Here is a 25,372-nt window from a genome sequence, read left to right as displayed (position 1 = left end):
GAGTGCGCAAAAGTCTTGTTTAGCTCGCTCCGGGCAAAGAAAGGAAAGAAAGGATTATAAAAAGCCAGATGCCGTTATAGGGCAGCCCTATCTTATGTTATCTTGGATTATTATTACAGTGAAGATGGATGAGAAGTTTTTATTCAGAATTTTTCATTTCAGAAGTCGTTACGACTTCTGCGGAGCAAAATCCTGACCTCAATATTTTAAGTTACTCGAATGGTATGATTTTTATGTGTCCAAGCCACTAAAAATTTCCAATTCTAGCGCATCAAGTACCTGAAAACCAACTGTATTCGACTGCTTTTCACATGCTTTTAGTATTCGCCTGTTACTTATAATTATCTATTCTAAGTTGAGTTAAAATTTCTGTCAATACAACTTTGAAAACATGCACTAATAAATAAGTATTACTAAATTTTCTTTCGCGCCCGTTAATGAATCATTAGCATTGTCAACTTGACGCGCATTTCAGCGGGTCGCGAGTAAATTTGGGCGCACGCGGAAAAGTTAGGAGAAGAAATTTGGAAACGCGGGGGAACGCGAGGAAGCGTAAATTTCGGGGGTTTCGGAAAAGTTAGGAAACGTAAACTTGGGCGAAATACCACGAATTGCGCGGAAATTTAGGGGGGGGGTATGTTACCTGGTTGCAGACATCACCAAGATCCGCTCGGAGACGGGCCATCATCAGTTCTCGAATGATCACAAGTTCCTGGAAGGTCGGGTCCTCTTGTAAAAAATAAAATTCGAGGCGAAAGTGAATCCACTCTTACCGGCAAGATGGATCATCAAATAGAAGAAGCCATCGTCGACAATGAATTCCACAGTTTCGAGAGTGAAATTCGCTTCGGAAATCATCTTCTCTCTTTGCTCTTGGCTCGATTTTTCCGTTTCTGGAATTGAATATGATCTTCTGGGAAAACCTAGCCTTGGAAGTGCTTTCTCATTCGCCGATAATAGCGACTTCCTTTTTTTCGCGCGACCGAATCATTCGATTTCAGCAAAAGAAAAACATCTTCAAAGAATGACTCCGACGGTTTCTTTTTCTCACGGGGCCTTGCTCTATCATTTTCGATCTGCTTGCAGATTCGACTTCAAGCCTGGATTTCGACCTTATCGAATTCTCGATCAGTCAAATTTTTTCGATCCATCAAAAGCTTCAATCCACGGCTCAAGAAAAATTAACAGCAACAGTGGAGCTCTTAGAGCCGACTTGGACTTGAGTAGGGTACAAAGTGAGCCAACATCATCCATTTTTTAATATATTGATAAAAAACCCTTATCACATAATTTATGTGACATAAGTTACTGATAAGTTATCAGTGAAAATTCAGCAATAATTAAGCTAATAAAGGCATTTTTTCTATTGAAAATTTTGAAGATTAAAGAAAACTCCTCCATGTCTCCAGAAAACTTTCATATGCTGTAGCGCGCTGGTGGTGTGGTAGCGTGGTGGTGGAGCTGGCGAGTGCGGTAAACGAATCGAGGCGAGTTGGTCGGCCACCGTACGTGCGTGTGTGCTGCCGCCGCGCTACTCAGGGCTCTCTCCCTCTCTCTGGCTCGCTCTCTCCGAGGACGTTTGTGATGTAACCTCACTTTTTTTTTATTTTCTGCCTTTTTTCATTTCATCATCGAGAAACCGCACTTTCTCCTACCTTTCCCCCTTTTTACCGAATTCAAAAAGAGAGTTGTGCTGAAAAGAAAAAAAAAACTAGAATTTCAACTAAGAAAAAAATTATAAAGAGAAATTTTGAAGAAAAAGAAGAAAGTATTTTTAAAATTGCGAAATCAGTAAGTCCCTGTAGTTGTTGATTTCTAGATTTGTTTATCTGTGATTTTTGGGCTTATCACGTGTGAGATTTTTTATCAGAAAACCAGAGATAATCTTTTTGAAAAGGGTAAGTCGGCAAAATTCTTTTGAGATTTTAGACGAGCTTTTTTGGACCGGGAAAAGTTGAAAATATTTGAATAAGGAGCATTACTTTCTGAGGATTTCGGGCTTTTTCTCAAGTTTTTCTTTTAAAATTTATTAATTTCATAACTTTTCTTTCCAAAAATTTCCAATTTTTTCCTCTACACCTGGTCCCTGACCCATTTTCAGCCCCTTTTTGAAGTAGTCTAATCTCCGCCCAAATCGATTCCAACCATCTTGAAAAAGCCAAAAGTCGAAAAATCCATCGACCGTAATTTTCAAAATTTTAACCCCAAACGAAAAATTTGCCCTGAGGCAGTTTTCAACCCTTCTAATCTCTTCCCCCCTAGCCGGCATTTTCATTATTATCAACTTTTCAAGTTTTAGTCAGAACTTGACTTTCTTCAATAGTCCACTTCTTTTTATTAGCTTTTATGTGGCGCTTGAGAATCTGGCCAGAGATTAGTCTGACCAAAAGTGCAAAACAGCAAACATTACAATTGTCAATTGCGCAAATCTAGAACGATTTTCTTGAGCTGATTTTTTGATGTTCTACTTGAGCGGTTCGAAGCGGTTATCCGCACGTTTTCTGCCCCCGCGAGCGCCCTCCAATACGCGATACCGAATTTAACCCTGTCCTTGTTCTTATCGCATTTTTTCTGATAATAGTAATTGTGTTATTGCTTGATGAAAATTATTATTCGTTTTTGACATTTTTTCCAGCCGCTGGAGATTTTCCCCGTTTTCCCCTTTTGAAGTTCTTTATCAATAATTAATCAGCTTGAAGTCAGCTCTATCTCTTATCTTAATTTTCGGAACGAAGGGATCAAGACCTTTATCCTCCCTTGCGTTGAGATAAAATTTAAGAGTCTTCGGATAACTCTTCGATTTTGAAGATTTTTGGTCATCATTTCTTGTGCTGAATTTTTGATGAGGGTTACTTGATAGCGGTAAAGCGCCTATCCTACAGTAGCGCAATCCTAAAGTTGTCTCTCTGTCTTCAAAATAAATAATTCAGAATCAGGAACTGTTGACTAATTTATTTAAGAATTGAAGTTATTGAGCCATCTACTAAGTACAATCTCGCTACAAATTTTGCCTTGTATAAACTCCAATTTATTGATTGTTCATCCAAAAAACGACTTGAATAAGAGAGCGTGTTTTCAACAACGAAAACACCTGACACCATGTCAAAAGCTCGTCAGATTCTCGTCAGAGTTCACCTCAATTCTTTGAAATAAATCTGACTCATTGAGTCAATGCTATCTTCTTTTTATTGTTGACTAAAGTTCAAGCCATCCAAATATAAAATTCAATTATCTATTTCGGTCGCTACAGTTTTAATAATTTATGGCCTGGCTTTTTCGATTATTATTTTGCTTCGTAGTCTTCCTTGATTTCATCATCAAATTTTCTTTTCTCGGGGCTTTTTTCTCCGCCTTTTAACGAATTAGAACGGTTATTTTTGAATCTACTGAATAAACAAATGGGTATTTATTAGATTTTATTCAGAACATAACGCTCTATTTTCCAGGTGATTGGTTTTCACGATGAGCAGGGACGTCGCTCCCGACAATCCCAGTCTTCCACAATCAGAGAGGTAACCTTTCTTCATCGTTTTTCTTTCTTCACTTCCTTTCTTCCAGGGCGCTTCAGAAGAAAATCGACAAAGACCAAATTGACTTATCATTATCGAGAAGTCAATTCCAGGTATTAAGGATATACGCTATGAATTTGAACTTTCGTAGCGCCTAAATGCGAAGTAGGATCATTTTCACTTCAAAAGTAATCCTACCTAAAAATGCACGCAAAACTCAAATATGGTACTTTAAAAAAAAAATTTATTGAAAATTTTCCTTTTAGAGCGATTTCAAATCTTACTCTCTCGATTCCTCGAATTTTTTCCACTAAATCGGTCCAGTTTTTTCGATAAATAATTTCTCTTAACCCTTATCTACAAAATTGACGGATCAGTTTTCCCTAATTCCGACCGAAACCGATTTTAGAGCCATTTCCATGAGGCTTACCAAGCGCGCGAATAGTGTAAAAAGCGGCGCGCTGGGCGCTCGCTCTCTCGACTCCTCTTTTCCGTGAGAGTGGCGCGGTTGAGCGGAGCGCTTTGATTGGTTGCAAGCGAAAAAGCACAAAAAGAAGAAAAACACGAGCAAGAAAGAGGAAAACGCTAGAATAAAAATTCAAAAGAGTTTCGAAATAAAGGCCCGTCAATTTTCTAGCTTAACATCATCGAAATAAAAGACACGGTTTAGTTTTAGCGATTCAATGGAAAAATTTCGAGAAATCGAGAGAGTAAGATTTGAAATCGCTCTAAAAGGAAAATTTTCAATAAAATTTTTTTTAAAAATACCATATTTGAGTTTTGCGCGCATTTTTAGACAGGATTGCTTTTGAAATGAAAATGATCCTACTACGCATTTAGGCGCTACGAAAGTTCCAATTCATAGCTTATATCCTTAAGTCCAGAGGTGAATACACTTTCATTGACCCTTTAAATAATTCAATAATTATTTAAAACAGTGATTGCTCCAAAAAATAATCGACAAAAAAGTGGTCCCCATTTTAACAAATTTTCGGCTCAACTGATGACTCTATTGAGGGCTATAAAATCCGTTAAAATGGGAATCTCAAAGAGGTTCTTGCTGGCCTCGGCGACCTGTGTTAAAAACCTGAGTCAGGGTCTGAAATCAAAGTACCTTCGTTCGGACCCTGACTCAGGTTTTCAATTCAGGTTGCCGAGCTCAGGGTGGTTTCAATTCAAATTGGTGACTTTTTTAATTGATTATTGAAAAAGTTTTTTGGAGCCACTAGAACGGTGTAAATAATTATTTTATTAATTCTCTAAAAAGTCGTCGGGCTTGTTGAATAATTCTATTTTAAGGCAGCGTATCTTGCGACTCTACTCAACCGAAACATAAATTGCCTCTTTCAAGAAAAAGTTGCTTGCAGCATAAAAGGTAAAAATAATAATTGATCCAGAAAGTAACCATACTAAGACTTGCAGCCGACTGGAACGGAAAACTCTCAAACTCTCGACAACTTCAATCGGCGAAAATCAGAAGGCAAGATTGAGCTCAGGCGAGGATTAGCCATCATTGACCTTCCTTTGTTATGCTCTGTTTATCAAGCAAACATGGAGTTGAAACTTCATCGTTTTTGGAGATTTTGGAGACCAGAAATAACCGCAACTTTCTTTTCGAACAAAATTAGTTACTAAATGACTAATATCTCGGGTCGGCAACCTGAGTATAAATCCTGAGTCAGGGTTCTGAAAGAGCTTCAATGAAAGCCGCTTCAGAAACCTGACTCAGGCTACGGAGCCCTGAAAAAGGGATTTTTTCATCCCTTTTTCCTATAAATTTTTGCAAATCCGAAATCTCAGCGCAACGCAAAATGGCTCGGCATTTCGCCGCGTTCAACCCAAAAATCGCGATAACGAAATGAACGAGATCGCACCCCTCGTTCAGGAACATCTTCTGGGTCCGCATTTCAACCGGCTAAACGATCTGAAGGAGCAGGAGTTGAAAGAGCTCACCCGTCATCATCCTTCGGACAGCTCGGTTCCTCAAAGTCCTATTTCTTTTCCAACGTAAGCTATTTTTTACTATTCCTATCATTTTATCAATATTTATTCGCATAAAATAAAGTAAATTAAACTTAAACAAAAGCTTCTGTAATAAATTTCTTACTGACATTTTTTCTGTATCGTAAATTTAACGATTTTAAGTCGACTAAGATTAAAATACTAAGGCCGTTTTAGGACCATCTGTTTTTTTTTTAATTTTTATAAAAAATGAGATAATAAAGCGTCATTTTCTTTCAAGTCGAATTCCTGCGAGTCAAAATCTTTCGCGAGAAGTCGTTGCGCAATTTGAATTTTCTGTTCTCTTTTTCTTCTTTTTTCGTTTTCTATAAAAAGCGCCGAAGACGTGCTTATTTTCCACTTTTCGAAATTGAGAAATTTAAAATTGAAAATCTAGATTTTGATTTTTTTGCAGAGAAAAATGACGAAATTCCAGTTTTATTTTCACCTTTCGATTGAGATGGATTCTGACGAAAATTGTAGAGAAAGCCCGACTCCTGGCGAAAATGCCTCACCGGTGCCGAATTCTAGCAACAAAACCGACGACGAAAAACTCAAGAATCAAGCTCTCTCGCCGCTGAAATTAGACGAAGCTGTGTCTCGAAAGCAGTCCACCAGAAGCCCACTTCCTATCAAAAAGAGACGTCTTCACCAAAGCCAATCTTTCATCCCTAGTTCACCATCGAAGCCGTTGGATGTTCTCACTAGACTACCGGTATCTGACAGTAAAACCACTACTCCATCGCAGAGTCCAGTGCCAAGTTCTTCCTCTTCGATCAAGGAAGGTTTTCGATTACCGATATAATACCCATTTTTTTAAAGAACTTTCTGACCGAGAAGCCGCCTGCGGCTTCGAGTAAAAAAATAAGCCGCGCGAAGCGCGACTTTCTGAATATTCCTACTGGAAGCCGCAAGCGGCTTCTCGATGATTTAGCATAGTAAGAAACAGCAATAATGACTGTAATTTATTTTCGAAAAAAGAAAACCGACCAAAGCCAAAATCCGAAAGACCAAAAAAGAATCTTGAACATGATAATCTCGTCGCCGGCAGTTCTGGCACTTTCTGCCCCTCGCCCCTAACTCCCCATCCCCACCGAAACGAAGACATCCTCACAGAACTCGAATTGGCAAAAACTCTTCTTTGCTTCAAACGTTCCGTTACTCCAGCCACTGTCGAGGCTGATTCTTTTCTCTCCGGTTCTTCCTCCTCTTCCGCCGCTGCTTCTACCTCTGAATCTGAAATTTCAGTCTCGAATTCGCGAAAGAGCAGCTCGCTCAAAAGAGAAACGAAAGGTAAGACTTACAATCATTCTCTCCGTTGGAGAATGTTTTCATGATTTTACGTCAACGGAAAAGAAAGAAAAAAGGAATGTTCGATAAACTTCTGTGTTTCAGGCCGGCTTCGACGAACCGCCTCCTCACTGTCGGGTTTCGACGAAAACGAACTTCAGCAATTGGCGCCTTTTATGGGACTTTCTGGATCAGAGAAGTCTGATTCTGAGAGCTCCTCGGACGAGTACGCCACAAAAGCAAGACTGGCCAATGAGCCGAAGAAAAAGTACGGCTCCAGAAAGAGAAGCAAAAGAGAACCAGCTCCAAAGCCAAAACGAGCGGCGAAGAAGCAGGTCGATTATCAAGAGGACGAGTCGGTAAAAATGGAGCCTGAAATCAAGGAAGAGAATCTTCCCGCCCAAAAAGTCGACAGTTCAAAAAATCAGATTGATCAAAAAGTTCAAGCAAAAACGCCATCTCGACCAAAGAAATCCCTCGACAATGTCCTCATGGATCTGAAAACGTTAGTACAAGCCCCTTCGTCCCCCTCCCTACTGTAATTTATTTCTAGGGCGCAAGAAAACGACGAAGCTCTCCGAAAATTCTACGAGGCCGATGTCGCCGTCTTCGAACCAAGTAGCGAAACCGAGAAGCCAAAATCTTCGAAGCAAACTCCGCCCAAATCAAAATCAAACGCACCTGTAAAGAAATCCCGAAAGCCCAGTAAACCACAGAAACTCGAAGCGACTTTCGCTCCTGAGAAAAAGAAAAACGAAGAAACTACGTCAAAAGGAGGACAAAAGGAGGGAAAGAAAGAGAAATCAACTGACGATGAGAATAACTGGGTGCCCTCAGAAGAGACGATTGTTGATAAGAATTCGTCTGCGGGGGAGAATTATCTCATCGGAGAAAGTAAGTCAAACTTTTTCACTAGTAAAGAAGTTATTTTGCTAGTGAAAAGCTTGTTATTTCACCATCGAAAAGCCGCGCGCGGCTTAGAGTTGAAGATACAAACTGCGTGAAGCGCGGCTTTTTTGAAAAGCTCTCAAAGCCGCAAGCGGCTTCTGGATGATATAAAGCGAAAATCTCGATCTTTTATTGGTTTTATCCAAAACTTTAGCCGATGAATCGTGGAATTCGGTAACTTGCTTCTGCGGCCTCCCATTTGCCGGCCGCCCCATGATCGAATGTGACAATTGCAGTCTTTGGGTTCACATGACTTGCGGAAAAGTACGAAAGAACTACGTCCCTGCCAAATACATCTGTCCACTTTGCAAGCCGCTAAAACGCAATTCTAACTCTTCCTCTAAAAACACTAGAAAGCGACGTTGATCGTCTCTATTTTGAAGCACTAGAAAATACTTTGTAAAAATAAGGCAAGATAGATAAACAAATAAAGATAAAGAAAGGAGTTGATAGTTTTAAAATCCGAGTAATCCAATTTTTAATAGATATAAATAAGTGAAATAAAAAAATATTAAAAAGAATTGTGACAAAATGTTTCTGCCACAGATTTATCTTACTGTAACTCGCCTTTCTGCTTCTATTTTAGTTCAAAAGCAACACTTGACAACTTATGGATAAATATTTTTCTCAATAAACTCAATATACCAAACCCTTCCTCAATCTACTATTCCATTTCTGAAATCAAGGAAGAAAACAACCCAGTTTTTTCAGAAGGCGATTTGCTGAGTCATAAAACTCGTGTGATTGATAGTAGCTATCTCTCGTATCACCGTCTGTGACGAATTACCGGCGCTAACGAGCATTTTAAAAGAAAGAAAAGAAGAAAAAACTCGGCCTCTCGGAAATCGCTTTTGAACTTATCCACCCACTCGTGCTGATTTCAATCTGAATCAGCAGCTTCCTCAATTCAGATTTTGGCGAAGAAAAAGAAGAGAGAATATTTTGTTATTGAAGAAGCGAGAAAACGAAGCCAAGAAAGGGAAAGATTCTCTTGCTAATTAGGTAATAAAACAATCTCTTTGATGAGGCAGATTCGTCAAGGGCTAATCTATTCATATCTTCAATAATCGATACCAAAGAGCATATTTTCCGAGCTTATTTTTGTTGCCACCTAGGGCCACAAATTGTTCAGCGATTTTTCATTCAATCATCATCATTAGCAACAGCAGCTCATCAATAAAATCGCCGAATCATTCAGTTGAAAATTGCTTTAGGAAGCGAAGAAGAGATTTTATTCGCGAGAAAATTGGAGAAAGTGTGACTGATGCAAGGACTGATCGACATCTTCAAGCCAGAGAGAACCTTCAGACCGCAGAAGAAATTTACCAGAGATTCTAAACGCGGGCTGCTGTTCGAAAAGGCCCAAGCGACACTTGGACTGCAGATATGCATGTCTGATATGGTCGTCGTCCCGCCGGGGAGGATAAATACGAGTGGATAGCAGTTCATGCCGTCGATTTCTTCAACAGAATTTCGCTCATATTCGGCACATTGACGGACACTTGCTTGGCTAGTACTTGTCCGGCGATGAGTCATACAAATGGGTCAAAGGTAGGTCAAGGCTCTCGATACCAGGGCTTGGCAACCTGTCTAGAAACCTGTGTCAGGGTCCTCAAAGATCTAATGCATTCAGGAGAAGCCGATTCAGGAGTCCTGTATCAGGACCCTGACTAAAGTTTCGACACTGGCTGCCTAGCTCATAAAGGCATTTTGTAACCGAAATTCTAGCGTTGGGATTGGAAGTGGCAAGACAACGTCCGCTACAAGAAGCCGACGCGCCTGCCCGCGCCAGAATACATCTTCGAGTTGATGAATTGGGTCGAGGGAGAACTCAACGACGACGAATTATTTCCTCTTTCTTCGGCGGAGCCCTGGCCGCGTGATTTCATGCGTAGAATTCAGCGAATCTTCACGAGAATGCACAGAGTGTTTGTGCACGTCTACTACTCGCATTTTAGACGCATTCAGGAAATTGCTGGCGAAGCTCAGGTAACGTGATTGACAAGAATAAAGTAAAATCAAGCAAGGTCAAAACGATTAACACTTGATCCCCTCTTTAGGTGAATTACTGCTATAAACACTTCTGGTTTTTCGTCAACGCGCACGGGCTGATCCCTCAATCTGAACTTGAGCCTCTTGCCGACCTTGCTTCGCGCATCTGCAGGTACTACTCTGAGCTAGGTAATCTTTGTATAAACCTGTGTCAAGGTCCCGAAAGACCTTTGATAAAAGGACGCTCAAACTCAAAATCTGGCTAGGGGCTTTCAGTTTCTCTCTCAAGACCCTTACTCAGGTTTTCTACACAGGTTTCCGAGCCAAGTCTAGCCCCTTTAATGTTCGCTAATTCTCTTATAAGAAAAAGAAAAGACTACCCCGACCACTATCCTCCAAGCCATCTTCCTGGAATTCCCAGCACTCCTCCGAAAACTCAGAAGAGCTCCTTATTTAGTGGATACAAAAAGAGTTGATTAAAATTACCAAAGAAAAACTGGAAAATAAATATATTGCCAATTTCTTTTGTTCAAAAATATCCCTAAACTACTCGATTTCACTTGTTTTCTCAATATTTCTCGTAAAAAAACAGAAAACAAGCGAAATCAACCCTCTTTTTCAATAAAAAAAACTGCTCTTTTTCTCATCTCTTTCGCCATTCTTTACTATTATTCGAACTCTTATTTACTGAAACTGCGAATTTCTTCCTCCTTTTTCCCAATGCAAAAATATTCGAATAAAACCTCAAAATATCCCCTCTTTCCGCTTTTTTTCTTACAAAAATCAATTCCGAATCTCTCTATTTTATCCTTTCAGGCGTGGGAACCAACGATAATCCCTTTTCTCAGCGAAAATAGAAATAAAAGAAATACAGTTAGCGTGAGTCAAAAAAGAGAGCACAACTGAAGTGAGAATCGAGCCAATCCCGCGGGCAAGGCGCGGGCCAGATCATTTTTTAAAAAATCTATATTGATTCAGATTCAGAATCAAAATAAAATAAACAAGCCAAGAATAAAGAGAACATACGAAAAAACGCGTCCAAAAATCTGCAAAAAACTCTTCTGTGTAAAAAATCTGTATGACTGAAAATCTTAAAGACAGTTATTTTGTATCGAGGTTTATGGTTATCATGTGATTCTTTTTCTTTCCTGAGATTCTGCGTTTGCTGCTGAAAAAAATTTTCAAAATTCCATTTTGTGCGGTTTTAAAAGAGGACTACTAAGAATTGCAGATAGGATTCAACCTATGTAAGCCAATAAGAAGATCTGTTATCAAAATCTATGAATTTAATTGCTGAAGAAAATCTGAGAAAAACTGCTGATTTTATCCCCTTTATTCGGCTTTCTCAGATTTTCTGGCGCAATAAGATTCGTAGATTTTGATTTTAGCTCTCAAAATTTCCAAAATTTTAACAAAATCTTTAATTCCAAGGAAGGAAGATACCCCAAAAACAGCTAGAAGTCTTGTTTTTCAAATTCAAGTCCTCTGAAAATTTCTCTAGAGCACGGCCTCCCCTCTCCTCTGTTTTTCTCGGTAGCGTCAGTTGTTCAAAAAATCGAAAGGAAATTCGAGTTTTTGAAAAATCAAAAACTAAAAGAGCCAGTAACCAAAAGTTACTAGAAGAGAACCAATCCATATTCAATTCTTCTATAATCAGAATTGAATAAAAACTAGCAGAATCAACAAATGACGTGGAATAGACAAGCTTGGATTGATTCCAACCCGAAAAAAGATGAGGAAAGGGGAGAAATTACTGCCGCAGTCTTACTTTACTCAATCATTACAGTACCCCTCCCCCCATTTTCGTATTCTAACATCTGCTTACTACAGTTGCAATAGTGAAAGCTTTAGATTGAAAAGGAAAAAAACGGAAACTGTGAAACGCTAAAGTGAAGAGAAAGGCCGAAATGCCTCCTCCGCCAAGGGATTAAATTTTACTAATTTTATGAAAATCCGATCATCGATTTCAGCTTGGTCGAACCAAGGCTCTAAAAATCCGAAAATGAAAAAGTCTCCAGAACTTTCTTCTCTTTTCTCCAAATTGCTAATTATTACGAGAAAAAAATCGTCAAAATTTCGGTGCTTTTGAAAATTCAAGCCTTCAAAATTTCGATCTTTCTTTTTCTCCGAAATTGGTACTGGTTTATTTTTCGAAAGATCAAAGAGAGACACCTAAATTACAATTTCAAACCGAAAGTAAAAAAACGGAATTATCCCTCGTTGAAGTCGAAGCAGCCGTTTGCCCGCGATGCCAAGATGCGTATCCGAGCATTCCCGATGACCATGGACATCAGGTAAGAAACTCAGCCGTCTCTAGAACTCAACAACAAAGACCATGCTTTCATATCCGGGTCGGGTTCAATTTTGAATTATAAAAAAAGCGATGGAGATCGAAAAGAACTGTCAAAGTTTGACTCAAGCAAGAGTTTTTAGAAAAGAGTTCAGATTCAGATATACAGTTTTGAGTTATCCAAGGTTTCATTTTTATACAGTAATATATAAAAATGCATTTATTTCATTTATGAATTCTTGAAGATTTCGCAAGAAAAACGACCCTTTTGTGAAAACCAAAAATACTCCGAATACGAAATATCTTCGATACTTTTTCAGCGAAGGAATGAGGGTCTTCACAAAAGTTCTTAATTTTATTCCATTTATCAGCATTGTGTTGCGCCCTTCTTGTTAAAAGAGTGAAACCTAGGTTACCGTTTTTGCTTCAGATTTGCCTCGTTGTAAACTTTTAATTAAAGGTACGTGGAGAACATCTGGCAAGGGCTGAAGTCGGCGATCCAGGAGATCCAAAAGAAGAACAACTCCGGTCTCTCGTTTGAGGAGCTGTATCGAAATGCGTACACGATGGTGCTGCATAAACACGGAGACAAACTGTACTCTGGATTACGATCCGTTGTCAGCGAACATCTCACCGAAAAAGTGCAAAAGGTAGGGTGTCTTTAGATATTTCCTGATGTCTGTTGATGTCTGTTTTCTACTCAAAATAATCGTCTTTTAGGATGTGTTAAAATCGCTCAACAACGACTTCCTGAACTGCCTGTCGACGCAATGGAAAGACCACCAGACGGCGATGGTGATGATACGCGATATTTTGATGTACATGGACCGCGTCTACGTTCAGCAGCATAAAGTCGAAAACGTCTACAACCTCGGCCTCAGCATATTCAGAGATCAAGTTGTCCGCTCGCCAAAGATAAGGGTTCATCTCAAAACGACGCTGCTAGACATGGTTGCTCGGGAAAGAAGAGGCGAAATCGTTGATAGAGGTAAAGAATTCTCCCTTTTCTACAATTCTAGCGGTGTTCCAAATCAATCCAATCTAAAAAGATGTCTTCAGCTGTCTCTGAATGTCTCCTGGTATATTCATGTTAATTTTTTAGGAGCTTTGCGAGAAGCATGTTCAATGTTGATGATTTTGTCAATGAACGATTCGCACAAATCGGAAAATGACAAACGAAAAGTCTATATCGAAGATTTCGAAGAGCCGTTCCTCGAGCAATCGCGCGAATTCTACAAACTCGAGTCTCAGAAATTCCTCGCCGAAAACTCCGCGTCTGTATATATCAAAAAAGTGGAGCAACGGATCGCTGAAGAAGCTGAACGAGCGAAGCACTATCTTGATCCCTCGACTGAGAAGGAGATTGTCAGGGTGATCGAGGAAGAGCTCATTCGAGAGCATTTGAGGACGATTGTCGAGATGGAGAATTCTGGCGTTGTTTATATGCTCAAAGTGAGTTTTTAAAGAAATACACGTTTTTAGATATCCTCAAATGTTTCAAAAAAGATCAACTCGAATTAACTCATGTTTTCAGAACGATAAAGTCGAAGATCTCCGAGACATGTACCTAATCCTATCGAGAATCGGCAAAGACGGAATCGAAGCAATCAAACAGGTCAAATATTTTTAACCGAAATCTCTTCTTTTACAATTATTTTCAATCAGGTCGCCTCTGATAACCTGAGAGCCGAAGGAAAATCAGTCGTCGAAGAGAACGCCAAAAAATCTGCCGTCGATTACATTCAAGCTTTACTAGATCTCAAAGTACGCTCTTTTTTCTTATTCTAGTGCTAATTTGCATTCAGGAAAAATACAACCGCTTCTTGACGGAGTCGTTCCGCGACGACCGCGTCTTCAAGCAAATGATCACCTCGGATTTCGAGCATTTCATCAATTTGAACTCGAAGAGTCCAGAGTATCTTTCACTTTTCATCGATGAGAAGCTCAAAAAGGGTATCAAGGGTCTCAAAGACAGCGAAATTGATGATATTCTCAATAAAGCGATGGTTATGTTCAGGTATCATTTCTTTCCTTTCTGGATCTTTTTCATCATTTCTTTCAAGATTTTTGTCCGAAAAAGATGTATTCGAGCGATATTACAAAAACCATCTTGCAAAACGTCTTCTGAGTTCAAAAGTAAGCCCTTCTCCTTCATGCTTTTATAACCAAAATTGTAGACATTATCCGATGAAACAGAAAAGCAAATGATTCAAAAGCTTCGCCAAGAATGCGGCTGTCAATTTACGTCAAAGCTCGATGGCATGTTCAAAGACATTTCCCTATCCGTAACTATTAACGATGAGTTCAAAAATCGAAACCGTTCAAATCTCAGGTAACTTCCTCCTTCTTCCTTCTTTTCCTAAAAATGCTCTAGTATCGACCTAAATATGAAAATTCTGACGACAGGCTACTGGCCAACTCAAGCTCAAACGCAACAGTCAATTCTACCTACAGTAGCGCTAAATGCTTTCAACGAATTTAAAGATTTCTACCTTGCAAAACACACTGGCCGCCAGCTGACCTTACAGGTAAGAAAAAAGCAAATTGAGTCAATTTCGCGGATCCTAAACAATCGCCAAGGCAAACATGGGCACCGCCGATTTGAATGCAGTTTTCTATGGCAATCCAAAGAAGAAGCAGACTCAAAGCTTAGATGAAGGAACATCCGAAGCTCCTGCGCCAGAGAAACCAAGAGAAAGAAAACATATTCTAACAGTAAGTAAACGACAAGGATTTTTTACCGGATTTTTTGAAGTCCGAAATGAAATGTCTTCAAATGACATGAATAAAATGTGGATTTTAGTGTTCTACTTATCAAATGGTCGTCCTGATGGCATTCAATAAGAAAGATCAGTGGACATTCGAAGAACTCGTCGCTGAAACAGGTAACCATCTTCCCCGGAATTCCCTTCTTTACCGTTTGTTTGCAGACATTCCTGAAAAAGAATGCAACCGATGTTTGCTTTCTATGGTGCACGGGAAAGTAACGCAGCGTATTCTCAAGAAAGATCCTCCAAAGGGCGAGATTCAAAAGACAGACGTCATTTCCGTCAACGACAACTTCGTTTCAAAACTTTACAAAGTCAAGATTCTTTCCGCAGCAAAATCTGTAAGCACCCACTTTTCTTGTCGCAGCTTCTATGAATTTCTAGGGCGAGAATGAAGTCGAAACGAAGGAGACCAGGACGAAGGTCGATGAAGATCGCCGCCACGAGATCGAAGCCGCGATCGTGCGAATTATGAAGTCGAGGAAGAACTTGAATCATAATCAGCTCGTCGCGGAAGTCATTGACCAACTTAAAGCTCGTTTCAGGTAGGTCTTCGTTGGTCTCATGAAACTCTTACGCTCTATTTTAGCCCGACGCCAGCAGTAATCAAAAAGCGAATCGAAGCACTGATCGAACGCGAGTACCTGACGAGAGACAACGGCGATCGCAAACTGTACAAATATGTTGCATAGAACTTGTTACTGCTAAATTATTATTTTTGTAATGAAAAAATACCTTTCAACAAAAAACCTTTTTTCAACACGAAAAATGCTCCTTCACTCGAATTGAAAAAATTGAGCTCACAACTCTTGTTCCTTGGCCCACCACTTTCACTTACCTTTCCTTTTAAAATGGGAATACTGCCCATTTCTTTTGCATATTTTTAAGTCAAAGAAATGGTCAATATTCGCACAAGGGCTGAAGAATTCAACTCAAGTTCGTTTTCTTGAAATTCGAGAATCAGTATGCTGCTTGTTTCATGTTCTGTCACCCCAACCTTACTTGTCGACAAATGATAAATTCTACAGAAGAGTATCACGTGTCTTAAAACTACCCGTAGTTGCCCAGCAGATCAAAAAGAAGATCTGACAATTCAGTAGTTGAAAAAGAAACACTTTTCACTATTCATGCAGAAAATCTTGTTTAGAAACAAAAGTTTAAAATATGGACGTCCAGCTAACGGCGAGAGACAATCAGACCATGATTGAAAATGCTAAGAAGACGCTTGCAGGAAAAAATTCAAAAATATTTTTCTTGGGAAGGTTTCTAGAGGCATTTTTCTGTTTTCCAGTTTTGAATTTTGCCTTCTGCGAGCACGAATTTGGTCGACAAAGTGCGCCTAACTTGCGTATCTCGCGGCGTTTTGGGAATAAGGAGCTTGGGCCGCATGTTCAAGATAATGGATGACAACGGCGACAAAAAGCTTGACAAATATGTAAACAAACAGAAGCTGCAGACTTGGCGGTAGTGATAACCTTTTTTAGGAATTTGGGAAGGGATTCAGAGAGTTTGGATGTGAACTGACAAAGGAAGAAGTGGCCGAGTTGTTTACCATTTTTGATCGAAATGGCTCCGGATTCGTTGACTTTGAAGATATGCTCTGCACGTTGAGACAGCCGATGAGACAGTGCCGGAAGGACCTGGTTCTCAAGGCGTTCCAGAAGTTCGATAAAGGGAAATGGGTTCATTATTTTTCTCCTGCGCTCGTTGCCAATGACGAATTATCAACCCTTTATTAGACAACACTGGAAAGATCACGATATCCGATTTGCGCGGAGTCTACACTGCCAAATACCATCCAAAATTCATCAGCGGCAAGATGACCGAAGACGAGGTCTTTGCCGAGTTTCTGCAGACCTTCACGCAATCAACCAAGGTACGTGCCTCGAGACAGGATAAATATTGAATTTGCGCGTTCATTTTGTGCTTCTTTTGCGTTGTTACTGTGGGAGAAAAACAGATAGGCTATCAATGATTCTCATTTCTCAAATAAAGATACATTCGTCTGAATCAGATCGATTTTTGTATTGAAATCAAGGAAGACAATCTTCTTGTCGATGTAATTTTATTCAAATATTTCGTTTTCCCAGAGAGAGGATCATACTTAATCGCCCTAATTAGTAGCTACTTTTCCGCTTGCGTAGCTTCCGAGAGCTTTTTCCCACTTTTGTTTATGCTCAACACAATATTTATCACCATACATTTGCTATTGCCAACAGCAATTTATGAAAGCATAAACATAACATTTTTTCTTTTGCGAAGCCGGTGAAAGAGGTGAAGTGGGAAGAATTCTTCAATTACTACCACGGGATTTCCTGCTCGATCGACCTTGACGTGTACTTTGACGTGATGATGCGACAAGCCTGGAAACTGTGAAAAGAGAAAGAAAGACCGAGAAAGCGCCTTTTTACTGACCATTTTTGAATGAAAAACGCCTCAACCATGACAAATGATCACTACTTCCCCGCACCCGCATTTTAAAACCACGCTGATTTATGATTTTACTCACTCTTTTTAATTATTCACCCAGATTTCTGTTTTATTTATGATTACTCTTAAATCTGTTCAATTTCTTCAACTGATGATTCTTCCAATTCTTCCTCAACTGTAATTCTTCATTCCTGCTTTATTTTTTATACTTTCAATATTATTTCTTTTATAATCTCATGTTCTAATTTTTACTCTTCAGAAGAGATCGTGTTGAGAGAATGAGCAAACCACAGAATGGACCCCTTCATAAGGTCATTATGGTTGGCCATGGTGGTGTCGGAAAATCAGCTCTGAAAAGGCTCGAAATATTTAACAGCACCCTTTATTTTATTTAGGGCGATTTTAAGAGGAATTTTCAATGGTGATTTTTATTCGAGCCCAAGAATAGACCCTTCAATTCATGTATGACGAGTTCGTGGAAGATTACGAACCAACAAAAGCTGATTCCTACAGACGAAACGTCCTTTTAGGTCAGTCTCTATTTTGTTCTTCCCTTTTGACACCTTCTTCCTTCAGATGGACAAGAAGCACACATAGACATCCTTGATACAGCAGGACAAGAAGACTACGCCGCCATCCGAGACAACTATTTCCGCTCCGGAGAAGGCTTCCTCTGCGTCTTTTCCATCACAGAAAAAGAATCTTTCGAAGCAACACAAGAATTTAGAGAGCAAATTTTACGCGTCAAGGGCGTCGACAGCAATACAGACTCCATTCCATTCATTCTAGTTGGCAACAAAGTCGATTTGGAGGAAAAAAGACAGGTAAAACAAAATAACATGCTGTCTTGATATTCTTCGATGTCTCTAAATGTCCCTAGATGTCCCCAAACATCCCTTAATGTCTCTCGATTGCTATAGATGTCGCTTGATGTCACTTGATTTACTGCAAAATCCGTTTAGGTATCACTAGAAGAAGCCGAAGCGCGCGCCCGACAGTGGAAAGTCGAATACGTCGAAACTTCCGCCAAAACTCGCCAAAACGTCGACAAAATCTTCTACGACCTGCTGCGCAACATCGCCAAGAAGAAAAACGCGGAAGCCGGCCCGGCAGTGAAACAAGTCAACAACGACAAAACCGGCTGCTGCGGCAAATCGAAATGCGTCATTTCGTAGGAACTAGCATCAATTCTATTTTCATGACATAAAAAAATCGCTCCAGCTTGTGCACTTTTATGCTAATCGAGGCATATTGGCGCACATAAAACGGCTGGGAAGATGACTAAATCGCTATTTTCAATAATATTTTCTATTTCTATTCATCATCAATTTTCAATCTCACAAGCAATAAACCAACGCATTTCTTACATTACTTATTTGAATATTTCTTCTTATTCCAATAAACAAAAATTTCCAATTTCCAGCGCTTTTCCTTTTGAAATTCGGGACGATAAAATAATACATTCGTATTTCCGGTGTTTTCACGGCTGAACCCTTTTTACCTTTGCCTACATTCTATTCTTCTCTAAATTTCTGAAAAACACACATCCATACATGAATACAAGTTGTACAGTCCTCCAAGCTTACTCTTCGCCCATCAGAAAAGAAAATAAAAGTTTATGCTATCCTCTCGCTCCCCAGCACCCTCTGAAATGAAGAAATAAATGACAAAAATACCAATTTGAAATTCCTCAAATTTCAAGAGCAGTTTCAATTGAATTTGGGAATTTTCTTTCTTATTTTTTTTTTGCCTAAAATGTCTTTCGCTTCTTCTTTTTGCCTAGATGCAGCAATATTAGGATATTTATACAGAACTAACAAGATCAAAGAATAAATGAAGACCAGATAAACCAGAAAAATACAGTCCGCACTTCAGTCCTAATCAAGTTACAGTCAGAATCTTCCTTTCCTTCGATTTTATGAAGGAAGAGATCAAGTTCCCTGCGACTCTGATGGTCCAAAATTGACCCTAACCCTTTGTTACCACAATGAAAACGTACTTTTTTGTAAAGAAAAGAGCCCCTCTTCTATTCTCACCAAGTCCTGTTTGAGACTCATTCTGCTCTTAGTAAAAAATATACCTTTACGTTACCTCGTCTTTTCCCGGAGAGGATTTTCCTTTCTATCTGAATTTGAATATTTCCAATCAATAATAAATATTATGGTAATTACCATTCTTTCGTCTCCAAAAGAACAAGAAATTGAACAAAAATTTACTTATTTTTTGTGAAGTGGTGAGAAAAAACAACAAAAACTGAAAAGAATAGCATGCTTTTTATAAGAAATTAAAATTTTTTCATAAAAATTTTTCATCTGTCGCCCGATTTATTACAAAAATATACTTGTAACAGTTACTCAAAACTTCGCTTTCACGAAACAAAAACTATATTGTAATAAATACTAACCAGAAATCATACCTTTCTTCTCTTTCCTTTAGAATGTGATGGGCAAGCCGAAAGAGGATGAAATTCCGCTTTTGGAGCCAAACCACTATGGGCGAAAAAACGGCTTCAACAGGCAGCGAATTCGACCGACTTTGACGCTGCCGTTGAAGAAAGACTATGAATCGATCAAGTACAAAATTCAGGCAGAAGACAGTCTTGATGTAAGTCTCTCTTTTTTCTATCAATTCTTACTGTAAATTATAGTCAATCGCGCTACGATTCGCAGTCGGAAAGGAAGAGCTAAAACGAGCAAACAACCTTTTCAGCGACGACGAGCTGATAACAAGAAGAGAGCTTTCAATTCCTGATCGACGGATAACTGAGCTGGTTAGTCTTTCTATTCGGCGATGGTTGTTCCAGGGGTCTAAATATCAGCCGAAATCCTAGTGCGAAAGCGAAGCGAAAGCGAACCATTTTTTCAAATTTTTTGCGAAGCGAAAGCGAAGCGAATTTTTCGCCCATGTGCGAAGCGAAAGCGAAGCGAAATATCATTGAAAATTGCGAAAAAAAGCGAAATTTTTTTCGCTTGAATTGAAACGCATTCTCTGGCAAGAATCTTTAGCAATCAGACACTCAAAACTTTTGAGTCAAAAGCGAAGATGATTTCAAAAACCTATTTTTGGGGCAGAAAATTACAAAAAAATCTGTTACTGTATTTTTTCAGCTCGTCAATATAAGCCGAATGGTGGGTCTAACTGTTGATTATTCCAAGTTAGTAATAAACTCGATATCAGGGGTGACCGTTCGGACATCGGGAAGTCGGGGAAAACGGACAATTTTCGGTCAAAATGTGTTCGGCCGGGCATTTGGACGGCTCAGCCCCTTAAATTTGGCCGGGCAAAAGCGGGCATTTCGGGCATTTGGGCAAGTTCGGCACTTTCGGGGAATTCAGCGCTTTCGGGCGGTTGGTCAAGCCCGCGCCGAGGAAAATTCTTAAATTTCGCATTCTTTACAACTATTTTTGCTCTCTTGCTCCTCTAACTGAATCAAAAGCCTCTCGAAACTTATTTTTCTAGCCCTTATCTATTGAAAATCCCATCACCAGCTCGACCGGGCATTCGGACGGTGCGACTCTTGGCCCTTGATTTCGGCCGGGCATTCGGATGCTCAATCGACGATTTCTTGCCCGAATGGTCACCCTTTCTCGATAGGAGATGAGATCATCTTCGTAGATAAGCCCTGTTCATAAAGATCATTCAAAAAATATTCTAGCATACTTACAATAAAAAAGGCTGGTGGCAACGTGTTTTCCGGGGTAGGACCAGCTTGATAACCAGTCAATCCTTGGATTTATTGAGAGTTAGACCCACCATTAGACTCGTCTTGACAAGACTGAGAAAACTTGAATTTATAACGGCATCAATAATGCCCCTCTCCAACTCTTTGATAAAGAATCTTCCGAATAGCAAAGTCGCTTGCTGTGCGAAAATTTATGCGAAAATTTGGGAATTTTTTGCGAAGCGAAAGCGAAGCGAATTCTGCTCTCCAGTGCGAAGCGAAGCGAAAGCGAATTCGCTTCGCTTCGCATCGCTTCGCAATAAAGCGAATTCGCACTGCGAATTTAGACCCCTGGTTGTTCAAAATAAGTTTTAGGAAGGGTTGAAGCAGGCTGAAACGAGTTCTGTAGCCAGTGCAGCTGCTTCTGGAGGATCAAGTCCAGTTGGTGATGCTTCTGAATTGCTTGCTAGAATTCAAAAGGAATCAGTTTTACGACAAACAAAGCGATTCTTTCAAATCGGTTGTCCTCTTGAAAAAATTGTAAAACGGAAAAAACAGTCAACGACTGAGACTGCTTCAAAAATGAACGACATCCGAATAGAGCTTCCAAAAACCGAAGCCGAACTTCGAAACGAGCGAGAATCCCTGCTCGATGGAATGTTCGGAGCTTCCGAGCAAGCTGCAACTGCAGAACTAGCCCTTCAAGCTAGGTATCCCCGCCGCGACATAGTCTTCTCAGGTAAAAGCCGTGAAGAGTGATTTTTTATTAAAAATTTTAGTTTTGTGCCTCGTTACAGTTGCTGTCGGCATACCAGTTTTAATTTATTACAACCTGGCGATTCTTCATATGCATATTGAGCCATAATTCTGATTAACTCTCGCCAAGCAAAGTATAATTTCAAGTATTCTAGTCTACGTTTAATTCAAATCCTGTTCCGATTTCAACAATGTTTCATTTGATCGCTGTTTTTTTTTTGCTCTTGCTAAAGAAAGATTATTTATTCATTTTTTTCCGTTCCTCATTTATTACTGAGCATATTTTCCTCTAAACCAACCAATGTACCGTTCTGTCAGGCCAACAGTCACTTACTGTATCCTTCTTAGTTTTAAATTTTATCGCAAATGTATTAATACTTTTTAATAAGTAATAAAAGTTTTTATAAACTCGCAGTTAATTTTACGAATACTACTTTACCATAAATATTCAGTTTTTTACTCACAGTTCCTCGTATTCTTTTTTTTTTAATTTTATTTTGACCTGTTCATTTATTTCGTTATTCAGTTTTTTTGAAAGTAGAGGTGCAATAAACACATAATTTCTTTATTCTCAAGAATCATCCTTCAAATCTTCCTCTGTAGTGCTTAGCTTGGACCACTTGCACTTTTCCCAGCCGCATTTGCAGGTAAAGTAGCAGCTCTTCACTTTCCAAAATGCATCGCCGTAGTCAAAACCAAGCTCTTCTCCTCGTTTGATGCTTTTCTTTGCAAAAAAGGCGAAATTCGGGAAGCGGAAATCTTGATGCTCCCTAAATTTATAGGTAGAGTCCTATGGAGAATATTCTCCTAACCGAAAGACACGGATAGCTATCATATTTGGATTGCACTTGTGATTGAAGAATCGAGCAAAGCCACCGACTCTTTTTGCGTCGATGGTGTAGGAAAACTTCGATCCGTTAGTGATGCCCAAGTCGAACAGATCTAAAAATTTGCGTAAACGCATGGAAAGGGCTTCAGTCCAGGGCGTAGAGGAAGTAGGATTGATTCTTTCGTTAATCCTCCTCGATCTGATTCGACTTAAATGTCAAAATCGACTCTCAAAGCCACAGAGCGTAAATTTGGTGGAAAAAAAACTTAAGACCAGTGCATAGAAGATTTAATGATTCGTTAGTTTATCCAAGGTCGGACTCTTTTAGCTCTTGACATTGAGTCTCGACGACATATATTGTGCAACTTACAGCTATCTTCTCTATCCTCACAAGACGCGCTCGTCACCATCTCGCCGCAGTAGTCGGCAATATATGCTCCTCGTGGGATATCTTCCCGAGCGCGCACGCCCCACCCCATTTCTCGAGTCTTGTGGACTTCCATCAGAAACGAAACGCCCTTCGAAGTCGCGCGATTTCGACATTTTCGCGGATCACATCCGCACAAATCGGAGCATTCGTAAATCACTAGAAAAGGGAGCTGAGAGGAAGGAAGGATATGTTTAAAGAAACCTGGGACCAAGCATTTCTCCTTCTCGTTGAAATCAATTTTCGCAGAAAGCAATCCCTGCTCATCGTAGAAAACCTGCTCCGAAAGCGCGATGCACCCGCACTTTTCCGAATCACAAACGTCTCCACAGCTGCAGGTGTTCATATTTTCGACGCTCATGTCAATCTGCGCATCGCCGCCGAAATGAGTCTTTGTGCAGTAGACGAACTCCGGAACTGGATCAGTGTCGAATTCGTTCACAATTTGGACGGGTGTCTTTTCTCGTCCTCGAGAGAGATCGGCAGAGATTACGTGAGGCGGAAGCTGGAAAATCATACATGTTCGATACCGGATTTGCCTACCTTGTTTTTCCGAGCGCCAGCTGACGTCAAAAGCTGAAGCACGTTCGTCTCGTTTACTTCGTCCTTTCGGCATAGATCCAAATACGTCTTGCCATCTGCGTTTCTCAAATTTTCCCGACAAAGCCCCTCGCATTTCCTCGTCCTGTTCTCGCAGAAGCAGCAGTTTTTCTGATTCACCAATGTATGAAATATCATCGTAAGCTTGAGTTTCGTAGCGAGATGAAATACGGAATCTCCCCTGTCGTCAGTAGCGTTGATCAACTCGGGAAATTTTTGGAGGACGGATGAGACGACTTTTGAATGGTTTTTCTGTTCATTTAAAAAATAGACGGTTCATATTCGAATTGGTTCTGTAATCTTGACGAAACTTAATTCATTCACCATTTCCTTGATCATTCTTTGTCATCACAGCTTCATGCAAAGCAGAGGCACCATTTCTACCTTTCCATGTCGGGGAAAAACATTGCGACAGCATTTCCATGGCGGAAAGAGATTCGTCGCGAATGGCTTAATTTTGAATTCGAAAATTAATTTTGATTCGCTTTTCAATATAAATATTTTTACATTATTTCTTCATATTTCTCATATGTCAGAGCTTCAAGATGTTACCACATCTACGTATGATTACCATTTGTTTTATTGAAAATTCATTCCTTTTATAAACAGCTCACAGCTGGCCTCAAACGGACTCGTCGTTGATTGCGAATTGAAATGTGCCTGAACCCCAAAACTCAATAGTTTTTGAAGAATATCGAGTGGCCCGATTTCAGGAAAATCGAGATCCTGTTTTTCCTGCATTCCAGCAAGGAAGATCGCCCACTCGATCGGCTTTCTTCCATCGTGAGCTTGAGCGAGTGTTGATTCGATTCCAGGGCCGAAGAGAGCCAGCATCGCTTTCTTCAGCTGCTTCGATTTCAAAGAACTGGAGAGCACGGTCGATGTCAATTGGAACTTTTCATTTCGCATTAGCATTTTTGATATTTGAAGCAACAATCCTCCAGGAGAACCGACTCTCGTTGGCATTCGACCTTGAGCCTGGCGAATTTCTTTCTCAGCCTCGTCCTGGAGCCATCTGTAGTCGCTGTCCTTGCGAATCAGCTCTACCAGGCCGACTTCTTCGCCATCTACGGTTATGAATGAAGAGATGGGGAGTAATGCTTCCGGCGCCAGGTAGATTTTCTCAAGGTGTTCTTCCGGAAAGGTGATTGCGCCGTGTATTCCTGCTGGGATTTCGTAATGTGGTTTTGGCTGAAGTTCTTCGATGATTTGCTCGCCACAGTGAGGGCAGTCTTTTAGTTGGTTTCTTGGAGGTCTCATTGTAAGGGCTAGGCCTAGGCTCGGAAACCTGCGTCGAAAACCTGAATCAGGGTCTGAAAGATCTCCAATGAAAACGAGGGTTTTCCGTACAGGTCGCCGAGCCAAGAATAAGACTGAAATGAACCATTTCCTTGAGAAGGAGCCGCCGAAAGACAGTAGAGATGAACTCTGTGCTTCAATTTGCATCTTGCATAAGGTCGATTTGCGCAGAGAAACCCACAAAGCGGGCAAAATTGATGCTGGGTCATGGCAGTGATGTGTTTTTCGCAAAGAGTAAGGTATGGAGTTTCCGGCGAGACTTTTTGGGGGAAACTATCGGACGGAACGGAATTTCTAGCTCTTTTCCATTTCAATTTAGACTAGAAAGTCTCACTTTTTTATATAAATTTTTCGTAAGCGTTTTAGTCACCCTCTCCTTTGAAGAGAGTTCCATTTGTTACTGGCTTTTCGCAAGGAATTGCGTCGATTCTTTGTTGCTGGGCGAGACAACGAGCTTCTGGAAGAAACTGCTCTTTGATGATTTTTCCGCTATCAAAGAGACATCCACATGTACGGGTCAAGCGCTTTTCTACGGAATCTACTCGTTCCGACATTTTCGAAGAAATGCTACT

At 40.0% G+C, this 25,372-nt stretch overlaps 9 protein-coding genes across 9 annotated transcripts; 7 read left to right on the top strand and 2 right to left on the bottom strand.

The window, feature by feature from the left end:
• The first annotated feature begins 1,579 nt into the window (after positions 1–1,579).
• Positions 1,580–6,338, top strand: LOC145698118 (uncharacterized). The gene is made up of 7 exons (XM_081775325.1): positions 1,580–1,791; positions 3,447–3,512; positions 3,559–3,622; positions 4,809–4,884; positions 4,924–5,005; positions 5,310–5,516; positions 5,994–6,338. Exons 2-7 carry the CDS (start codon positions 3,463–3,465, stop codon positions 6,313–6,315), a joined length of 801 nt encoding a protein of 266 aa, XP_081631451.1. The 5' UTR covers positions 1,580–1,791; positions 3,447–3,462; the 3' UTR covers positions 6,316–6,338.
• A 126-nt stretch (positions 6,339–6,464) lies between these two features.
• Positions 6,465–8,406, top strand: LOC145711836 (uncharacterized). Its single transcript, XM_081789525.1, has 5 exons — positions 6,465–6,470; positions 6,506–6,803; positions 6,906–7,305; positions 7,354–7,694; positions 7,903–8,406. The coding sequence occupies exons 1-5, from the start codon at positions 6,465–6,467 to the stop codon at positions 8,112–8,114; spliced, it is 1,257 nt and encodes a 418-aa protein (XP_081645651.1). The 3' UTR covers positions 8,115–8,406.
• Positions 8,407–8,453: 47 nt separating this feature from the next.
• LOC145705901 (MOB kinase activator 3B-like) lies at positions 8,454–10,513 on the top strand. The gene is given in 6 exon segments (XM_081783403.1): positions 8,454–8,750; positions 8,963–9,154; positions 9,157–9,299; positions 9,477–9,737; positions 9,809–9,912; positions 10,105–10,513. Coding segments are annotated over 5 exon segments (762 nt in total). The 5' UTR covers positions 8,454–8,750; positions 8,963–9,012; the 3' UTR covers positions 10,217–10,513.
• Positions 10,514–11,411: 898 nt separating this feature from the next.
• LOC145711324 (cullin-3-like) lies at positions 11,412–15,861 on the top strand. Its single transcript, XM_081789044.1, has 16 exons — positions 11,412–11,477; positions 11,967–12,034; positions 12,491–12,680; positions 12,751–13,018; positions 13,133–13,482; positions 13,565–13,645; positions 13,696–13,794; positions 13,836–14,047; positions 14,094–14,166; positions 14,208–14,362; positions 14,405–14,558; positions 14,611–14,745; positions 14,834–14,915; positions 14,961–15,139; positions 15,183–15,343; positions 15,388–15,861. Exons 1-16 carry the CDS (start codon positions 11,427–11,429, stop codon positions 15,488–15,490), a joined length of 2,361 nt encoding a protein of 786 aa, XP_081645170.1. The 5' UTR covers positions 11,412–11,426; the 3' UTR covers positions 15,491–15,861.
• Positions 15,862–16,098: 237 nt separating this feature from the next.
• Positions 16,099–17,454, top strand: LOC145711835 (calcyphosin-like protein; the record flags this gene model as incomplete). Its single annotated transcript, XM_081789524.1, has 4 exons — positions 16,099–16,233; positions 16,283–16,476; positions 16,545–16,674; positions 17,061–17,454. Coding segments are annotated over 4 exons (573 nt in total), but the record flags the coding sequence as incomplete, so codon positions are not given.
• Positions 17,455–17,465: 11 nt separating this feature from the next.
• On the top strand, positions 17,466–19,638 carry LOC145711327 (ras-related protein Ral-a-like). Its single transcript, XM_081789048.1, has 4 exons — positions 17,466–17,582; positions 17,678–17,758; positions 17,805–18,052; positions 18,191–19,638. Exons 1-4 carry the CDS (start codon positions 17,507–17,509, stop codon positions 18,401–18,403), a joined length of 618 nt encoding a protein of 205 aa, XP_081645174.1. The 5' UTR covers positions 17,466–17,506; the 3' UTR covers positions 18,404–19,638.
• A 5-nt stretch (positions 19,639–19,643) lies between these two features.
• Positions 19,644–22,213, top strand: LOC145711326 (uncharacterized). Its single transcript, XM_081789046.1, has 5 exons — positions 19,644–19,832; positions 19,876–19,998; positions 21,265–21,369; positions 21,448–21,628; positions 21,669–22,213. The coding sequence occupies exons 1-5, from the start codon at positions 19,671–19,673 to the stop codon at positions 21,752–21,754; spliced, it is 657 nt and encodes a 218-aa protein (XP_081645172.1). The 5' UTR covers positions 19,644–19,670; the 3' UTR covers positions 21,755–22,213.
• Positions 22,143–23,948, bottom strand: LOC145711325 (histone-lysine N-methyltransferase EHMT2-like). The gene is made up of 5 exons (XM_081789045.1): positions 23,445–23,948; positions 23,106–23,406; positions 22,845–23,060; positions 22,458–22,587; positions 22,143–22,415 (listed from the first exon to the last, which is right to left on the bottom strand). Exons 1-5 carry the CDS (start codon positions 23,637–23,639, stop codon positions 22,217–22,219), a joined length of 1,041 nt encoding a protein of 346 aa, XP_081645171.1. The 5' UTR covers positions 23,640–23,948; the 3' UTR covers positions 22,143–22,216.
• A 132-nt stretch (positions 23,949–24,080) lies between these two features.
• On the bottom strand, positions 24,081–25,194 carry LOC145711834 (uncharacterized). Its single transcript, XM_081789523.1, has 3 exons — positions 25,171–25,194; positions 24,898–25,120; positions 24,081–24,739 (listed from the first exon to the last, which is right to left on the bottom strand). Exons 1-3 carry the CDS (start codon positions 25,192–25,194, stop codon positions 24,081–24,083), a joined length of 906 nt encoding a protein of 301 aa, XP_081645649.1.
• Between the last annotated feature and the right edge of the window lie 178 nt (positions 25,195–25,372).

Source organism: Oikopleura dioica, chromosome 1, assembly GCF_907165135.1.
Source record: "Oikopleura dioica chromosome 1, OKI2018_I68_1.0, whole genome shotgun sequence".
In the NCBI taxonomy this organism is placed as follows: Eukaryota; Metazoa; Chordata; class Appendicularia; order Copelata; family Oikopleuridae; genus Oikopleura; species Oikopleura dioica.
Note: the sequence above shows the minus strand (reverse complement) of the source record. Positions and strands in the feature narration are given on the sequence as shown.

Excerpts from the sequence above, each read along its gene's own strand:
- LOC145698118 (XM_081775325.1), top strand. The coding sequence starts at position 3,463 with ATGAGCAGGGACGTCGCTCCCGACAATCCCAGTCTTCCACAATCAGAG. Across the intron at positions 3,513-3,558 it reads AGTCTTCCACAATCAGAGAG|GGCGCTTCAGAAGAAAATCG; the intron begins GTAACCTTTCTT and ends CCTTTCTTCCAG. Across the intron at positions 4,885-4,923 it reads AGTTGCTTGCAGCATAAAAG|ACTTGCAGCCGACTGGAACG; the intron begins GTAAAAATAATA and ends AACCATACTAAG.
- LOC145711836 (XM_081789525.1), top strand. Across the intron at positions 6,804-6,905 it reads GCTCAAAAGAGAAACGAAAG|GCCGGCTTCGACGAACCGCC; the intron begins GTAAGACTTACA and ends TCTGTGTTTCAG. Across the intron at positions 7,695-7,902 it reads GAATTATCTCATCGGAGAAA|CCGATGAATCGTGGAATTCG; the intron begins GTAAGTCAAACT and ends CCAAAACTTTAG.
- LOC145711324 (XM_081789044.1), top strand. The coding sequence starts at position 11,427 with ATGACGTGGAATAGACAAGCTTGGATTGATTCCAACCCGAAAAAAGAT. Across the intron at positions 12,035-12,490 it reads CCGATGACCATGGACATCAG|GTACGTGGAGAACATCTGGC; the intron begins GTAAGAAACTCA and ends TTTTAATTAAAG. Across the intron at positions 13,646-13,695 it reads GAATCGAAGCAATCAAACAG|GTCGCCTCTGATAACCTGAG; the intron begins GTCAAATATTTT and ends ATTTTCAATCAG.
- LOC145711327 (XM_081789048.1), top strand. The coding sequence starts at position 17,507 with ATGAGCAAACCACAGAATGGACCCCTTCATAAGGTCATTATGGTTGGC. Across the intron at positions 17,583-17,677 it reads TGTCGGAAAATCAGCTCTGA|CCCTTCAATTCATGTATGAC; the intron begins AAAGGCTCGAAA and ends CCCAAGAATAGA. Across the intron at positions 17,759-17,804 it reads CAGACGAAACGTCCTTTTAG|ATGGACAAGAAGCACACATA; the intron begins GTCAGTCTCTAT and ends TTCTTCCTTCAG.
- LOC145711326 (XM_081789046.1), top strand. The coding sequence starts at position 19,671 with ATGGGCAAGCCGAAAGAGGATGAAATTCCGCTTTTGGAGCCAAACCAC. Across the intron at positions 21,370-21,447 it reads TGCTTGCTAGAATTCAAAAG|TCAACGACTGAGACTGCTTC; the intron begins GAATCAGTTTTA and ends CGGAAAAAACAG. Across the intron at positions 21,629-21,668 it reads CCGCGACATAGTCTTCTCAG|TTTTGTGCCTCGTTACAGTT; the intron begins GTAAAAGCCGTG and ends TAAAAATTTTAG.
- LOC145711325 (XM_081789045.1), bottom strand. The coding sequence starts at position 23,639 with ATGATATTTCATACATTGGTGAATCAGAAAAACTGCTGCTTCTGCGAG. Across the intron at positions 23,407-23,444 it reads CTGGCGCTCGGAAAAACAAG|CTTCCGCCTCACGTAATCTC; the intron begins GTAGGCAAATCC and ends ATGATTTTCCAG. Across the intron at positions 22,416-22,457 it reads ATAGCTATCCGTGTCTTTCG|GGAGCATCAAGATTTCCGCT; the intron begins GTTAGGAGAATA and ends CTATAAATTTAG.
- LOC145711834 (XM_081789523.1), bottom strand. The coding sequence starts at position 25,194 with ATGGAACTCTCTTCAAAGGAGAGG. Across the intron at positions 25,121-25,170 it reads AACTCTCTTCAAAGGAGAGG|TCTAAATTGAAATGGAAAAG; the intron begins GTGACTAAAACG and ends GAGACTTTCTAG. Across the intron at positions 24,740-24,897 it reads CTGTCTTTCGGCGGCTCCTT|TAAAAGACTGCCCTCACTGT; the intron begins CTCAAGGAAATG and ends CAAGAAACCAAC.